Source organism: Papilio machaon, chromosome 8, assembly GCF_912999745.1.
Source record: "Papilio machaon chromosome 8, ilPapMach1.1, whole genome shotgun sequence".
In the NCBI taxonomy this organism is placed as follows: Eukaryota; Metazoa; Arthropoda; class Insecta; order Lepidoptera; family Papilionidae; genus Papilio; species Papilio machaon.
Window position 1 is genome coordinate 477,438 of NC_059993.1, and position 19,758 is coordinate 497,195.

Here is a 19,758-nt window from a genome sequence, read left to right on the forward strand (position 1 = left end):
CGGGATTATTAAGTATCAATTTCGTCGCTTTCTCTGTTTGTTTATTTGGTAAATTATAAAATCGGTTCGCAATCTGTTCGTTCGTAAGGTTAAAGACCATATAAAGAGAAAAAGCACAAGGCCGCGTTAGTGATTATGACATATACTATACTATTTTCTCACTTTCTGTAATGTGGAAATTTTTGTCTTTCATACTAATCTCATTGAAGTTACAAAAGCTACCTCAGAGGATGTACTTTTTCCAAAAAATTTACCGAGCTTTTCCTTTTCTTTTCCATTTTGTTATTTTCAAGATTATCGACTATAGTTTGTTTTAATGTTATTCAAATAGATCATAGCTGATCCAGACATGGGCTCGGCTCGGGCGCGGCAAACGAGCCGTGAAATCACATCGCATTGTTTGACTGGTATGCCGTATATGTAGATGGGTACGTAGACAAAAACACCCAAATGCTATCCCGGCACGAATAAGGAGCACGACCATGTCTTTGCTCACGCGAAGATAAACGACAAGCGACATCTACCGTATATGATTGACCACTTTAAAGATTGAATGTGTGATGATTTTTGAATTTAGCAACTATTTCAAACATACAACAGTTTTGATCAAAGTAATTTTTGTGCAAAAGTTGGTTAATTTATGTAACAAACATTGAAAATAAGTCAGGTTGCAGCGCCTAAAAACATTAGCACAAAAAAGGCATAGAGACATTTATGCTATTCATTTTTAGCAGGAGAATGTTAAATGAAGCGTCTTGAACAAAATCCATTTAATAACAATTTAAAAGGATTTTATTAATGTGTTAACTATTTATGTTTTCGTGTCATATCAAAAACGATCGCTACTTAATTTATACGTAGACTTAACATAAACTGTAGTGGTTCGTAATGTGCGTAAACATAAAAGTGAAACAAACGTCAAATGTAATAAATTTATTCACCAAAAATACATAACTTCACATTTTGTTCAAATTTTTTAACAATTATTAATGGCACTAATAAAACTAGGGATTTCATTAATTAATGGTAGCTTAATAGAAAATTAACAAATTATCCAAATTAATAGTACAAAATATTTATTTTATGAAATTTATACAAAAATTTTACTATTGTAAATTGATAACAATATTTTGTAAAATTGTTTTTTTGTTTTTAAAAATAATCTTAATAATAATGAGGTATTTCCCTATTATATACAATATAGTTACGCTGTTATAAATATGTACAATCATCACTATAAGCTTTTATTGGACTATTTTATTTCAAAATAAACCAATTCAAAACCAAATATTAGAGACGAAACACGGTCTGAGATTTTCTAGTAAAGTTACGACTAGTAAATTGAGCAATTTTTTTTTAATAAATTTGACATTCAACAATTATTAAGAAATACATTTAGAGCCTAGCACAAATATTTGCAAGAACGTTTTCTTAAAAAATTGTCAAAATTTGTATTAATATTTGTGCAGCGCCCCTACCGGCCGTAAACTACAACAATAACTCTCATTCAAATTTTGACATATTTGTCAGTACGAAGACGCGTATCGTATTCATGCGAGGAGCACCGATGTCTTGAAATTGTAACTAAACTATATTCAATATTTGGTAAACTTTAAATACTATCAATTTAAAACACACAAACTCTAAATTTAAAAAAAAATAGTAAATATTACTTACTATCAACGAAATCTTAATTTTAATTTAATAAGCTCATAACGTTTTCAGTGTAAGAAAGATAACTCTTACATTGATATAGTTTTTTAGAAAATATAATTATCGATGAACATTTAATACATTAAATACAAGTACCACAGTAAAAATGATTGGGAGGTTTTTAATATTTTCAAACTAGATGGCGTTGATATCAAACAATTTTCTTTCAACTAAAAAGTACTAATGTCATAAATGATCAGCGCCGTCCTGTCTCCCGGTGAGGAGGAAGGTGCGCGAGTTGTTGGCGGTGAAGAAGAAGGGTGCTTGTGGTGTTGGACAGCGGAAGGACTTGAGCAGTACTGGCGGCACGTTGTCAGACTTGTTGCCCACTGGCTCCAGCAGATTGTTCCATAACAAGTTCGCAGCTGAAGTATACGAGTAAGAGTTCAATGTTTTACCTACATGAAGTTATTGGAAGGAACACTTTGTGTAAATTAGACCTATTTTTGAGATAAGATTTACCATAATGGCTAACTTATGAGTAGACAGCATTAAACATTATTAATTTAAATCATCAATATCATCAATATGACTTATCAGATATTTTTGCTCGATTTATTCGAAGGTTTGTTCGTATTGTATAACTTACCGAGTGCGTGTCCCTTCTGTGAGAAGTGGAAGCAGTCGTGTGTGATGTATGAGCGATGTATGACGAGGGGCAGAGGTTGTCGAGGCGCGGGCGGCGCATTGAACAGCCGCATGAACGGCTGCACCACCACAGTGAAGTCCTCGCGACCGTCGTAGCGACCGCTCTCCACCTGAGATATATCGACCGTAAGATAAGACAGATAAAGTTCTATATGCAATTTGAGTTTAACTTAAGGCCAGATATTTAATTGACCAGAAGCAGACAATACGATAATGTTAGCATTCGTGACCTTATTTGAATCTTGCTAAGTGTAAATATGTCGTAGTGTTAACTGACCAGAGCAACTTCAGCCTTCTGGTAGAGCCTGGCCATGTGCACGAGGTCGGCCAACTCGCCGCCGCCGCGGTGGAAACATGTGCAGAACAATGAGTGCATCAGCCGACACATCAGCGGCCGCACCACGCGCACGGACACAGACACGTCTGCACACAAATACAACTGTTATAATAAAAAATCTTAGGAGAATTGCAACTTCGTTTACATCATGATTACAATTAGTCTAAAGTACTGACACCTATAATTTGCTTCAATTTTTTTTTGTACATTTAATGAAGTATTTTCAGGGTTAAACTATGGAAGATGTGTATGTGTTTTTTTTTCTGGTTAAATTCAACCCTGAGAAAGGTTAAACCCCCTTCAAAAGTCAATATCCTCACCTAATACCGGTATAAGATTCACTATGGTCCTTGGAAGGTGGTCGTAGAAGTAGTCGAGTGCGCGAGCCAACTTGCGAGCATGCGCGGCGGGCGACCAGGCCACGGGCGACAGGCAGGAAGCCGAGCACAGGTCGTTGGCGCCGATGAATACAGTCACCATCTTCCAGTCCCGTTCCATGTCGATGTCAGGAGACGCTCGCATCCGCGCCACCAGGATCTACGAGTAACACTACTAAAGACCCTCCTTTAACTCCATGTTTGCTCATTTAAGTGGCCTTGGTAAACGAAGATAAAAATATTTAACTTTAATTTTAAGACTGTTTATGAATAAAATGAACCTCTAATACTGATATGTTATTTTTTTCGTATATTCGTCGTCTTTAAGCAATGGAGGACTTGCGTCACGAATTATACGGCGTTTGGAAAATTTTATTCACGCTTCAAAAATTAGGCGTGAGGTCAGATTTAATAAGCTATTATATGATACGTGCAATTACCCACTTACAAATTTAATATGACTAAGTCGAGAAATTTACATCTCTACACTATGTCGGTAAAGACGATGGAACGATTTATTTTTAAGGTTAATATCATTAATCTATATATATAAAAGAAAGTCGTGTTAGTTACACTATTTATAACTCAAGAACGGCTGAATCGATTTGACTGAAAATTGGTGGGCAGGTAGCTTAGAACCAGGAAACGGACATAGGATAATTTTTACCCCGTTTTCTATTTTTAATTCCGCGCGGACGGAGTCGCGGGTAAAAGCTAGTGTCATTTAATTAATTTTAGAGCGTCGGTGGCTCAGAGTTTAAACATTTGAATTGCAATCTGCAGGTCCAGGGTTCGAAACCCGCCATGTACCAATGTGTTTTTCGATTTACATATTATGTACATTTATTCGATGTTCTTACGCTGAAGGAAAACATCATGATGCTGCACATATCTGAGAAGAAATTCAATGATATGTGTGAAGTCAACCAACCCGCACTGAGCCAGCGTGGTTGACTATGACCTAGTCACCCTTAAATATGGGTAGGCTCCGAGCCCCTCGGTGGGGACGTATAGCTAATGATGATCATTCATGTAAGAATAAAAAAACAATCTCAAACAAAATGCATTAAAAAGTAAGATAAAAAACAATCTCAAACAAAATGCATTAAAAAGTAACATAAAAAAACAATCTCAAACAAAATGCACTAAAAAGAAACAAAATAATGTCATGAAAACTTCTTTCTTTCTTTCTTCTCTCTTTCAAAAACCCTCTAAACTCTAAAGAAAGTTCTCTTTTTTCTTGTAACATGTCTATATTGTATAATTATTGTTATTTCGCAGTCGATGTCGGCCGAAGTGACATTTTATATTTGAGATGTATTAGACATACTTACGTTTATGTCCCTACTTAGGCCGAAACCGACATGCAAACAAAACTTTTGTATAACTTTATGTACCCGGAGTAAGTACGCGTGTCGACATAGCAACACGTTGATTACGTTCGTAACGTATTTATCTTATACACGGTGTTTTTGTTAAACTAACTAGTTTAGGTTATGGGGAACGCGAGAGAAAGCCGCGTGAAGGATGTGACGTCACGGCTCGAGGGCCGCAGTAAACAACGTCTGGGGCCGCAATCCCGGACAGACTTACTTCTTAACTCTGTTACTTTCAAAATATTTATTACGACACAAAAAAAATTGACTTCCACTTTGTGCTATTGGTAAAAAAAAATACAGTTTCTTGCAGTTCCATGCTTTGATTTGTTATAAGAAAGATTGCCATAGCCCCCGCTCCTCGGGAGATATAGGACTTTATCAAATTAATAACTATGTACCGTCACCCAGAACTAAAATGTACAGCTAACAAAAAAGTTGTAAATTGTTCTATTATAAAATTGCTTTAATTAAATAGATACCTACTTGCTTAAACGAATTATACGATAATAATGTAAGTAATAACATTTCGACAACCGGATTTGTACATTGTAGTTTTTATTCGGTTTGTCTGTAGGATATAATGTAAGTTAGTTAATTTTACAACATATAGACATTGGTATTGAAGGTCGACATTTACAACGACGAGATGAAGAAACCGCAAATACATCCTACAACTAATGTTACTCATGAACAGGGCAGTAATAGAAACCACAATTTTGTCTACTACTTTATAAAATAACTAGCTGTCGCCCGCGACTCCGTCCGCGCAGGTTAAAAAAAATGAAAAATAGATGTTGGCCGATTCTTAGACCTACTGAATATGCTCACATAATTTCATGAGAATCGGTCAAGCCGTTTCGGAGGAGTACGGTGACGAAAACTGTGACACGAGAATTTTATATATTAGATAAAATAATCTAATACCTAAATCTTTGAATAACAATGCCGCAGCATGTTGAGACAACTTGAGTACAATCGTCATTTCAGACACTCTCAAACTCTTTGTCCAAAAACTTTCTTCGTGACTCGTGATTTCTATTTTAGCTACTATTGAGCTCTTTTTTAGGTTTTTTCTCTGCTTGATAATTGGTATTGTGGTTTGTTATATGCACAAGTAATGTATCACTTACTTTAGCCTGCTTATAGGCATCCTCGTCGGAGGCGACAGGAAAGGCGACGTTGAGGCGCGCGTTGCGGGCAAGCCACTCGCCTGTACCGGTGGCGTACCCACGCAGCCCAGGGTTGTACTCCTTCAGAATGTTCGGCAGCGTCAAGAACTCGCGCCACGTGCTGTCGCCCCCTGCAATTATAGTACATATTGGACGTATACATTGATGAAAAAAAATGATAAATACATAGGATTATAGTTAAAAAGATAGAAAAAAAGGTTTCAGCCTATGTCATAATTAAACTGTGAAATATATTGTGTGTAGGGAGAATAAAAATAAATAGAAATATGTGTTACCTGCACACCATGACACGCCTCTGTACTCAACGATAGCACCAAGCGCAAACTCCTCTAGGGCTCCGCTGCCGGCGACCAAGGAGTCCCCGATGGCGGCGACGACGTCGATGTCCCCTGGGCGCAGGCGATGCACGGAGTGCGGCCGTTGACTACTGCGTCCCCACGCTAAGGAGTCCGCGCACGGGAACGGCGTGCTCGCCGGAATGGCGCGCTGGCGACGCACGTTCGACTTGCGCGGCAGGTACTGGATCGACTGCCACTGATATAAGATTACATAGTTAAATTGTTATCAAAAATTAGGCAGAGTTTTACTACTAATATATTGTAAGTATCTGAAATGAATACTCATTACATTAAGTATCAATTAAATACTTAACATCGATGTTTTCAGATTTGTAATTCGTATTGACTATGGCGACAAAATATATGACTCGTAACAGTTAGTGCTTAGGAAAACATTTACCACATAAGGTGTTCTGTACTATCAGTCACATTAAGCTTCGAGTCACGTGTGTACAATGCAACACAAAACACATTTGGACCGACAATTACCACAAACACTAAGACCTAATGCGATCATTGTAAGGCACGTGTACACAATATGTTCGATATTATGTAAAGGCATGTACACAATGCGTCGTTCCTCGTTTGTTTACGACGCTGTAAAACAAGTAATAAAAGCTTTTACGATTTGTATATTGTAAGATTGTGATCAAAGTTCAGAACAATTGAAGTTGTGTCAACTTACATAAATTCATACAATATATGGACGAATTATAATTACCTGTTAACTTCAATATTTATCTTTTTTTAGTCGTTATTCTAAAAGTTTACGAAAAATTTCCTAACCTATAATCCTCCTTCTGTCATAAAAAATCTATAACTTATTTTTATTTGCGTAATAAAAAAGCAAATCGTACTTCGAATAATAAAAAAATCACAATTTTTATTAAAATGATTGTCAACAACATTACATAACATATTAAAATTCAGTCTAACGTTTCCATCTAGGACAATGCGGTACAAACGCGAGCTGCGTACACTTAAAGCAAAGAAAATGGCACACGACCGACACAGGTGTACTAATGGCCAACTAGACCTTGTTGTTGTGTTTTTGGCAGCTTAGTACACTTGACATGCAACTAAATGTGACCACTAAACATATAGGTTGGGGTCAATAAATCGTAGATAACTAAATTTTAAGATTTCCTTGTTATGACATATACAAATTATTTAATTCGATGAAAGTAAATAGCGTTATGTTTCAACTTCAAAAACTAGTGCTTATACATATATGTTTTACTCGCACTATAACTAGAACTTAAAAGGACATAGTTTTATCACTTCATGTACTTACTAACAAATAAGAGAATAAAAATATGTCTGTTTTAATTGCATTAACGTAATAAAAGGAAAAGATCATAATATTATTTAATCGGTAATTCTAGACACATAGATATTACCTAATTACTCAGAACAAGTCTATTACCCAATGTCATCAGCATACGTAAAAAGGACAAGAAGTATACTTTGTAATTCTGGCACGAAAACACTCTAACGCCCTCTACAATAAAATGGGCTCATTGTCACGCACATTACGTCAATTCGCCTCGACTTAAATTGGTGATGAGAAAGCTTAATTGCTAATACATTGATGCAGACATGAAATGTAAATATTCAACATTTGTATGCATAAGCGTCAATGTATTAAAGGTAATATAATTTGTTTATCATATTAATAAAATTATACACTTTACAGTATGATACGAGAAAGAAAATCATTCGTAGTGTTGAGGGTAAAAAATAGGGTCACATTTTGCCGACGGAAAGTTATGAATAAAAGAGTATAAAGTTCGTAAGGTTACCACGATTATTGGTTACGAAATAAACTATACAATGAGCAAATTGGTAACTTAATAGCAATTTTAAAGACAATACACTATTGAATTTAAACAATAATAGTTCCTACGAGAAAATTTACGCGGGAATTAATCTTTGGCAATAGCTTACGTCAGGTGACTTATGGTAGGCGAATGTGAACATTAATAAATACTAGCTTTTACCCGCGACTCCGTCCGCGCGGAATAAAAAATAGAAAACGGGGTAAAAATTATCCTATGTCCGTTTCCTGGTTCTAAGCTACCTGCACACCAATTTTCATTCAAATCGATTCAGCCGTTCTTGAGTTATAAATAGTGTAACTAACACGACTTTCTTTTATATTTATAGATATTACTATTTGTTCTAGTTAGTAAACACAATTAGGTATTATCTATTTAAAAGACTGATGAAAAAAAAAAATAGTTAAAAACTGAAACTTGTCAATTAATTTTCAACTACTAACTGCTCAGCTCTTTTTTAATACTTGTAAGTAGTAATAGTGCTAAGCTATTGGGAGAATTCTGACTAGATAGACTTTTTTCCAGACCGGAATGCTTTATGCTTACTCTTGCGCCTTCGTCCGAGACCCCTGCATCAGCTGCAGAAGCAGCTCCCACTAGACTAGATAGACCTCCATATTTGTACTTCATGTTTTACCTCTGCTAAAAATATAACTAACAACCATTACGTAACATTAGATTATTGAAACAGCGTATCAAAATGTATCTGTCTCCATAACTATCACGATACGTCACTGTACGTCACGACACGACACGTCGCGTACTTAATCGCTGTCGGTACTCGGGTTCATTTCAATCAAAAGCTGGGGACAGGTTTACTGTCATCGAATCATTGTTCAAAAATAGAGATATCTTTTTAACAGCAAAAATAAACATTCGTTATACAAAATGTCTATTTGTATTTGCTGACTAAATAGTTATTAAGACAGTTTATTGTTTTAATTATTTTCCTGTAGCTTTGTGTTTAATTGCTGCAAACTTAAAAACAGTTTTACATATTTTTTCCTTATTATGATTTTTTAACATAAACTAATTTTAAACTATTTTTGAAATAGTTTTTTACTGATTATCATAAAATTTGATCCATAAACATAGACTTAATCAATTTTATCTAGACGTCATGTTCCTAGCTGATGTAAAGCGAAGTAAATGGCAGTGATCATATCATTAGACAAATTATTTTCTTAAAAACTACTAACCTTCCGAACTCTATACAGATAAGATTTCAATACGTGACAATATGTGGAGATTACTAATTAACCTTTAACTTAAAAATGTATATAATAATTTTATATACATCATCATCGCAGTATAAAAACAAACAGTAAAATATTATAAGCCGTGAGTTCAGCGACTCCGTAGTAATCGATCTCGGTAAGTTTTTTTGAAACATGTAATGACGTGGTTCAATTAAACTTTTACATAACTGGTATTTACAGACAGAAGTCGACAACCTTTGTACAATTTATACTAATTTAAAATCCGTTCCGTAAGAATTTTTACGTGAAAACCTTTTCGACACGACTGTTGTATAACGTATTATTTTAAATTTAAAAATGGTGAATAATTAAAATAATGTTTAGATCATTGATTTAGAGGTTTTATATGTTATATAGAAGATGATTATGTCATTTGGAGAGTTTAAATGAAATATTATTCACGTTTAAAATGTATAATTAATACAGCCTAATAGTTGTGTAATTTACCCAAAAAAAAAACTTGAACTGGCCAGTTATTATTTTTATTTTTTTTATATATTTTTAATTTTATTTTATATATATATATTAATTTTATTCTTTTTTTCTAGCAAAAGACTACAGTCAATTCCTTAGTTCTTTTTTGTATTTCCTATTATTGAAAGTCTAGTATAGAACATCAATTTAAGTAAAACACATGAAGTGATGTTCCTACTAATTGGATTTTTCCGATTTTAGAAATATAATTCTATGAGATTGAAAAAGATTAAGAGACTTTATGTCCAGCTGAGAAGTGAGGAAATACTGAAATGTTAAATAACATAAATCATAAATGTTAATACTCAAGGCACAACACATTTCGGCATTTAGTGAGGCAATATACAAAATAAGTTATGGTGAATAAAGCAATATAAACACCAGCTTCGTAACGTCTGATCTATTGACCTTTGTGCAGATTGAGACAATAACCTGATGGACTCTCACATATTTTATCTTGCAATGTGTTGAATTAAACGCTAGTTAGCGTGTTGTTTTATATTAGTGAGGAAAGAGCAAACCAATAAATGTAACTAACTAACGAGATCACGATTTAACTTGTGAATTTATACGAAGTCACGTTTGTAATTTTTTAACTAACGGCTATTAGCAATATTTAATTATAACTGACCACAGATGTAGACACATACATAACAAACAAATGAGTTTCGTTGTCATCTTTATGTAAAGCCTCTGAGAAAGGTACATAATATAGATAATGTGGAGATGAAGGAATAAGAGATTACAGGACATAACTTTATGTCTCTACAAGCCACGCTACGAAATTCCACTTTTTTAATCACCAAATAATAACCTTAAAGTCGATAAATACGTCGAACAGTATTAATAACTAGCTTTTACCCGCGACTCCGTCCGCGCGGAATAAAAAAAATGCACACAAGATAAAAAAGTTCCTATATCCGTCTCCTAGTTCTAAGCTACCTCCCCATCAATTTTCAGCTAAACCAGTTCGACCGATCTTGAGTTATAGTGTAACTAACACGACTTTCTTTTATATATATAAGATGATATATTCCTTATTAACCGGTTATTTAAAAATTTTCCACATGTAAATTTAAATAAATAAGTGTAGCCATCAAATAGATACAGTTTAGATATCGTTAATAATTACGAAATCCGTGTAATCCGTGAGAAAGAGCTACGATATATTGCGCAAGCGTCAGGTTGTGTCAGATCATTGGGCCGGTGAAAAAATGCCGTCGACAGACAACAAGTACCTACGTTAGGGGAAATGCGCTTTCCTGTACACACAAATTGTTAATATATAGTCAGACAAATTTAATTGACCCGGGGGGCTAAGTGAAATTACAATAGCCCTTTATCGCGTCACTGGCAACGTCAAAAAATGCCACAAAATCCATGATATACTAAAGTTGTTTTGACATTAAAAGTTACAAGTCTAGCTTTATGCATTCCTTCTCCACATTATATTTAACTTTGTCAAATTAAACGTTCATATGTTCGCGAAATTTATTTAAAACGCTAAAAGTTTTCTTCCACGTATTAAAATAGGTGAAATATGTGATTCAAGTCTTGAAAACAAAATTACGAGTACAATATATTTCTCATAGTAAGAGCAGAGGTTTACATGTCGCAAGACAAACTTAATTTTTTTATACGACTTCAATAAGTACTCAAGTACTCAAATTACAAGGGCATTGAACTCACTTGTGTAAAAACAATTGCATAAAAGGTTTTAAAAGCTGACTATATGAGTTTGTATGATATAATCTGATCAGACTGCCTCTATGTCATTCATTAATTAATATATACATAATTATATGGTATATCGCATGACAAAGATAACTTTATATAAAGGTGAAAATATAGTGTTATTAAAAAATCTTACGAATATCATAAATTCGAATGTTTGGATGGATGGATGTATGTTATTTGAAGGTATCTCTAGAACGGCTCAAATGTAGAACATAGTCTGGAGGAACATATAAGCTAATTAAATTATTCAAACTTTCGTCAGACATTATCATTAACTTATCGGTGCCGACATCGGACATATGTACGTGAGTGATTAAGCCGTTCCTATATAAGTTTAACATAAGCTAATTATTACGTTATTTTTAAATTCCGCGCAGACAAAGTCGCAGGCGTCAGCTAGTCAAACATAAGTAACAAACATTATTTTGATTTTCAAAACTAATTCGCAGTTATCTCATAATAAAAATAATAAAACTAAGCATGAACGTGGGCGTGGTATTGAAAATTAGGCCCGGTAAAATTTCACACGGGACTATATATAGCTATAACTACAACTAGTAATTACGCTCGATTGAAATTTACCAATTTAGATTAGAGATCCGTAGCGCCTTTAGGTTTTGGAGAGATATTTATAATTTCTATAATTTTTTTTCATAGGTAAATGAAGTCGCAATGTGATATAGGGATAGATAAAGTTCACAACTCGATGTTGCCAACTTTAGTTATTCTGATTGGTCATTATTTATTGAAATTTAAAAAGACTTTTGATTTTTTTTAGAATAGAAATGTTATTGTAAATTATTGGATTATTTATATTAATATTTGATTAAATAAATAAAAGATAATTGGTACTAGGAACTTTAGTTATTTACAACAATTCTCACTTGTCCATACTTTTTCTATACCAGAATAATTACTTACGAACAGCTATAAATTGTCTAAACTAACTATCAGGCAGTTTAATAGACCAACTAGTCGCAATAAAGATATCATAATAATAATGTTTCCATACTTTTATTATTGCAGCATTGCAACACCGTATTTAAGTAAAAGTAACTTTATCATATGTAAAAAAAATATAATGAATCTAAATCTAAATCTTAAATCTATATATATTAATAAAATTGGAGTGTCTGTAGGTAATATCAGAAAAAAAAACATATTTAGTACATATGATTGCGTTGCTGATAATGAAAAACCAATATTTAAAATTTTTGTCTGTTTGTCTGTATATCTGCAATGCTCTGATTGTTCCACGTAATCGTCGGAAAGGTTGGAATGACACGCGGTCATATTATAAGTAACTTTTTTTAATTCTACGCTGATGAAGTCGCGGGAGATCGCTAGTTATGAAATAAATGACGTCAAGTTTATTGAAAAGTTAACCTAAAAGTAATTGTAATCTATCAAGCATTCACATAATAACTGTAATATTTAAAATCTTGTACATAACGTGTTACGAGCCTAATTGTAGTCTTTGATATCGTAATTTTTTCTTACTTAATCTTCTTAATATACATGATGTTTACTTTATCAAATTTGCTACAAGTAAGTAATAAAAAATATACAATATATCAATGAAAACCGTATATCCATCAGTACTATTTCACAAAAGGTACTATTAGGTGTAAGTCTGTAAGTACATATAAGTTTAATGCAAATCACGGAATTTATATGTCGAAAACATTCCGCTTATCTCCAAAAATGTTAACTTAGGGCCGGCACAAATACGGGACATTTGCATAAATCTGATAAGGATGGTATACACGTAGCCAACAGTACAGTACAGTTGCACAACTGTAAAACATATAGCATACGATTTTATAAACGCTACGTTTTTATTTTTTGTTTTTTATTAGTTATTATTTATTATTTTTGTGAGCATCAGTGGCGCAGTGATTAAGCACAAGACATGTTATCTACAGGAGCGGTTACGATCCCCACCTTGTACATTGGTACCAATGTATTATTCGATTTTCGAAATTTACACATTCACAAATTCACACATTCCAATCCGAACTTGGCCAGCTTGATTAATAAAGGCATAGTCACCGTTAATTTAGGGTAAGCACTAGCAACTCAATATGTGTACGAGCTGAAAATGTTTACAATTTTTTTTTGTAAAAAATACTGAACCAAAGATTTAAGAAAAATGGTTTTCAATTAGAGATTACATTGGATATTTTTCTTTATTTGTCTAACAGCTTGGTATTAGTTGTACAACTGTTACCATATGTACACAACAGTAGAAAGCCGAGATTCGAATTGCAACAAAATAAATTATAATCCACCTAATAAAGTCAAGGCTCCTGCCCGCGCTGCGACCATTAACTTTATAAAAGTCATTGGCAAATCGTGTATGCTGTCTGTTTATAATTTGTCCAGGAAAATATTAAAAACTCGACAAATTGCATATCGGATGAACTAATTCAAAACTATGTTTTATTTCGATTTTATTTTAACACCATATAAAGGTCACTTCAACGATGTTATATTCTGGGCCAATAAAGAATTGTGGATACTGATGAATTAAATGACACCGTTACAAATAGTCCAAATTAAAAATTACAATTTATGAATAAATATATCGGATACGCCGAATCTTTACGATTTGCCGGGGAAAATCACAAACCGGCGGAGAACGCGATTTGCCGATGACGTAAAGTTGCCCAACGACATAACGCAAAACGATTAGTAGCGAAAACTTTCCATTAATAATGAATTTTTGAAACAATCAAAGACTAACTTGTCTAATTACAGATCGAATCAAAAAGATGCTTTGAGATTTTCTAAAATGGATTAAGTTTTATTTCTAGTAATAGAAACTGTGTTAGTTTTTTTTTACAATTGAGCCATAAAACAAGCAGAATCTAAATAAAGTCGGTGTAAAATAACTGAATAGCTCTGAGGCATCTTTACAGCATATTAAACTTTGAAGTAAGATTTATTAAGTATAAAAAATATAGTTAGGTTAGCAAACACCAATTTGCAAAACACAATTTTAAGCCGAAACGTTTGCAATACAATGACCATAATGTTTGCAAACTATTTACATACATTGTGACAGATTTACAAATACTTCGATTAGGCCAATAATGTGAATTGATCAATAACGTTTAACTAACACATAAAGTTGACTTTTTATTTATCATAAGGGGGCAAACGAGCAAGCAGACACCTGAATCCGCCTAAATAGCGAAGCGACCACTGCCCATAGACATCCGCAATTGCAGATGCGTTGTCTACTTTTAATCGACAGAATCGGAAGAGGATGTATCCTCTTTCTGTGCACTCCCTCCTCTGTCAAATACACTTTGAGAAAATTGTTACTTAAAAGGAGCTTTGTGTATTTATTTTAAATCAAAATCTATACTAAATTAAGTTATTTATTATAACCTACTTATAATACCAAAATCTTCAATTCGATCTGTCATATTCGTCTCTAGTCCTACTAAGGGTTCGTTTACACAGACCGTGGCGTAGAGCAGAGCAGATTTGTACGCTTGCTCTTGATAAAAAAGACGTGCAAAGTAAAATATAGCTTGTTACAATCGTTAAACGCTATTTTATTTGCGATATAAAATCTGTTTTGCTCTGTCTGAATGGACCCACGGTCACTTTTTCGAAACTACAACGCAACCAGATTATCCTTTTTCACATTAGCTTTTGCATGGGAGTTCATCCGCAGGAATTTAAAAATGTAGTAACAAATATAGCCTATGTTACTCAGAGATAGTGTAGCTTTCTAGTAGCAAAATATTTTTTTAAATCGGTCAAATAGTTTTTGAGTTTATTCATTACATACGCAAATACAAATCCTATATAGACTACATATCTCTCTTTACATCCTTTTGTATTGCCGAAATTAAGTTTTTAATTTAACAAGTGAAATATCGTGACGTAAAAGACCTTTCAATGAACAAAATAAAGTATGAGGCATAAATTGCGACTGGTTCCGCATCGAGACATTGTAAACAAAATAATCACATAACTGTAACACCGGTTATTGAAGCGTCTAGCGCATAAATATGTTTTAAAAACCTCTGCGGCCATCTCCGTGTATTCAAAATATAATTTTTTTCAGTAGGAATAATAGATAAACAAGCCACCTATGCATAAGCGCTGACTGACCAAAACATCTTCAATACAAAGCCATAGAATGAAGAATTGAAGATCTGATTCCAAAATTTTATAACTATAATATGGGTAAAGAAGAGAAGTATTTTCCAGTTATAATACTGTAATGATTTTGTCACACTTCGTGCGTTCACGTGTAGAATAAACTCAGCTATTTCATTAGCGCAAAATAATTCAAAATCGTAGCGTATGTTTGAGGACGAAAAGAGAGCAAAGTTTTTATTTATTATGGAGATAAACACAATTGCTTAAAAACTCATTCGGCTGATTACTTCACATTATAGCACCAATGATTCACCTGTGATCTTATTTAAAAACTTTCCACGGCCGTGGCGAGTTGCGAGAGTATTTCAACAACTGACACATATCGTGAATTACGCAGTGGTTTAAAACACAACAATTGTTTTATTCATTTCATAAATCAGTGCCTTAACCATCGCTTAAAATGTAAAAAAAGCTTTAAACATTTTGATCAATCGCTTGAAAAATCTTCTGATATTAAGTGATGATGGATGACTAGTTCAGCAATAACCTAGTCAATTGTCTCGTGAAGGAACCTACTTCAATAATGCCACTACTCAAAGAGTATATAACTACTGAATACGAAATCAAATCGCTTGTTAAAATTCCAAATTCAAAAGAAGACTATTTAATTCGTTATTAAAATAAGAAAGTATATTCCGTAATCATAGAGTAAAGGTAAAGTAGAGAAGTCAGTATAAAAGTTTTGAACTGAGCTGTTACATCGTTCTATTTTCAATGTTTAACATAATGTGTAAGGCATAATTATAATAAAATTACTCAAGTTTGAATTAATTAATGTTTGAATATTCAAATGGATTTTATACGGTTAATTATACATGCTCTACTTTAAATAAAAAATAGTTTTACTTTTTTAAATACTTACTTATGGAGATAGAATATGAATGAAACTTGTAATGAATTAAAGAACTTGATTAAAATAAGCATTCATCGCTTTTTATTTTATTTTCAAGGAAACTCCCATGTGATAAAAGCTCCGAGTAAATTGCAAACTAAAATTGAACATTTGCACAAAAATATGTCACGTCAAAATTATGTATTCCTCTAAAGCTATAACTAACCAGTTTCACAAATATTTCACTTCTTGTTAGAATATTAATATACTCGTATTTTTTACGTTAAAGCATAATACATAAAAGGCAATAAATTTCCAACAATTCGATAACAAACCCGTAACGACGCGATGTACATTTATGTAAGAAAGCACTTTAATAATAAACTATTCAATAAAAATGTAAAATATACGATGTATACAATTAATACTTATGAGACCATGTGTATTTCAAAACATTACCAAACTCATGTCCATGTTGAAGAAACGAATTTAAAACGCAAACCAATTGAGAAACCCTGATAAGTGAATGTTCTACAGGCTAAATTCTCCTTTTCCCCTTCGTACAATTTTCTTTTAAAGCAGGGGTGGAAAGGATAAACCATGTAGAGGTAGGTGAATGAATGTTGAAGAAGCAAGAGAGATGTGCCAACAGCGCGCCAAATGGAAGTTCGTGGTCACTACCAACCTCTCTGGTTTAGAGGCTTGAGTTGGGTTTGTTTGTTTAAAGTATAACCACTTTTCACATTTCATGTCTTTGATGTGGAAATTTCTTGTTATGATAATATGTAGTAAGCTCAGCTGGAAGAAACTTAGGCATGATAGGCCTCCATATTTTAAATTTATTTGAAATGTACTTACTATAAGGAAGTCCTATAAATTCTGTGAAATATATCGTAAGTAAAGGTACAGGGACGTCAACTTTTACTGAACGCTGGCGCTCGATAAACAACATTTCTTTGTCCTTGCTAAATAATATTACAGCATGTGGTTGCAGCTCTTATATAAATATAAAGGAACATATTTAAAATTTCTTAGATGTCTCCTTATGGTAGGACTAGGACTTACTATAGGAACTACAGATAACGTTACTATTGAGTTCGACAACATTATAAAAAACAAGATCTTAATTCCTCTCTGTTTCAATAATCGAGAGAAATTAAATATTAAATGTTCTATATAATGTTTCCTTAGGCCCATAGAACAAATATTCAGTTAAAAGTGTATTCTTGTAATTATAACAAATATACCAGAGCCAAGGTTAAAAATACACAGTCTTTCAATTACGTAAGTAAATTATTAAAATGTTAATAACTATAATGCAAGTTTAGTTTTATAATTTATTTAGTTACGAAGACGTATGAAATATGCGTAAAATACAAAGTATTTTGTAAGCGTTCGCTAAAGTTACAAACGAAGAGCTTTCCCTACAAAGCTCATTCGCGTTCACAAGTCGACGTGCGCTGTCTATAAACGTCAGTATACGTTATTTAACTTCATTAATAAAAACAAAATGCTGATGAAAATAACTATTAGACGCTATTATTTTAGCATATTAAATGTGACGTTACATTATAACGGCACACACAAATTGGACCAACATTGAATTACATAAGAATTTACATCGCACTACCCAAATGTTAATTCAATTTGCTTCTACATATAAGTAGTTGTAATACTTGTGTTCAATTATTAATAATACTTCATAATTGCCTTCGAAAATAATTTTAAGAAAATAATTTCAACTGTACATTGCGTAGTTTTCATTCTTTATCTTCCTTTTTAGCTTACTTAAGTATGTAGCGATTTTAAAAACCTTTTATTAATTTTGGGTCACCAGAATTTAAGCAATGAACCAATTTAATTAATTAAATCTAGACGTATTCAGTAATTTAATAGAGCATAAACAATCTTCGTGCAGTGCCTTAGGCACTAGGCATTTCTCTTTAATTAACTTTAGGTAATAATGAAAATGACATGAATAATGAAAGACAGAATAAGTTGGTAATTGATGTCAAATGCTAGTAATAACTAAGCATAAATATAAATGTACTTGAGCATTGCTCTCAAAGTCTGTCTATTTATTTACTCACCACATCTGCGAATGTCGGGATACTGGAATTGGATGCGAGAGCATCGGTCAGGACCAACAGCAGAGCGAGGGCCAGCCACATCCTGACCACATCACGCAAACACCACTGCACTGCATCAACTTTTCACCAAAATAATTTAATTCATCATTATTTGTTACGTATTTTATAGAAAATGCGTAATAAATATATTTAATTAAAATGCACCGTTACTTTTGAATTCTTTTTTCAACAAAAAATAAAATCGATAATACAGACGATTAAAAATTATAAAAAAAAGTAAATGTCAAAATATTATTTTTGGACGAAACAACGAGTGCGGCGTTTGGCGGCAAAATGTCTGTCAGCGCACGCGCGGCTGCGCGACGCGAGCGCCATTGCCCAACGCGACCATATCCTAGCGACCTTCGCTTATCCCCGCGAACGATGCGTGTCGAATAATTAAATTGTGAACAAACTTTCAATTTAGTTATGAGCAAATGAGCTTATTGAAAGAAAAAACCTAACATAATTTATTTGAAAAGCTTTTTTTACGTACAATAAAGTTGGAAAAACCGGGGCAAACGCCATTCTTAGATTTCTTCCTGACCGAGTAAAATTAATTTTCTTCAGACAGGTAATTGACAAACATATAAATTATAGAATAAGCACTTGTAAATGTAGACTTGTAACACTTTTGTGAACTTTCTTTTGTTTTTATTTGAATCCATAAAAGGTCGAAAAGAAAATCCTAGTTTGAACAGCAAGTCGCTAACAAGAATGAAACCAGGAAATCCATATGAGTCAACTAGGTTAACCACAGACAAAACTCGTCTTGTATTTATCGCTATTGGGATAGAATTTTAATTAAAAAGTAGATGTGTAACATCGTAGATGATAGACGTGTGGTTTGAGTTGTATTAGTATAACTTTTTTTATTGTGACTAACTGATATATTTTTTCAATCCAAATTATCAGTTCTCAATAAAATAAATAAGGATATATTCTTACGTATTGTCAACTAAATAAATTTACAGCTGAGCGAATACGAAGTGCAAATATTATTGATAACCGTAGTTTCATTAGCATATTTTGCAACTTTTACGATTATAAATAAAATGTATCGTATATACATTATACATATATATGTATACGTAAGTGATTTAGAAATGGCCAATTTGATAAATTTTACCGACATAGTGCAATTTAATTTTAAGGTTACCTACATTTTAATGTTTAAGTATTTCCGGTGGAAGTCACTTCCTGTCGGTAGATAAACAACTTTTTGCTTAATAAAATAAGATATATCGATGCTGTTAATTACTTAAACATTTGCTTAGGAATTAGAATGTATTAAAATACTTAACGGGGCAAAAATAACCGTAGCT

The 19,758-nt window shown here is 33.0% G+C and overlaps 1 protein-coding gene across 1 annotated transcript; it reads right to left on the bottom strand.

Annotated features, from left to right (window-relative positions):
* Window positions 1-1,834: 1,834 nt before the first annotated feature.
* On the bottom strand, window positions 1,835-18,586 carry LOC106720137 (phospholipase B1, membrane-associated-like). The gene is made up of 7 exons (XM_045678944.1): window positions 18,395-18,586; window positions 5,920-6,178; window positions 5,585-5,754; window positions 3,019-3,235; window positions 2,639-2,784; window positions 2,303-2,471; window positions 1,835-2,078 (listed from the first exon to the last, which is right to left on the bottom strand). Exons 1-7 carry the CDS (start codon window positions 18,473-18,475, stop codon window positions 1,900-1,902), a joined length of 1,221 nt encoding a protein of 406 aa, XP_045534900.1. The 5' UTR covers window positions 18,476-18,586; the 3' UTR covers window positions 1,835-1,899.
* Window positions 18,587-19,758: the final 1,172 nt, after the last annotated feature.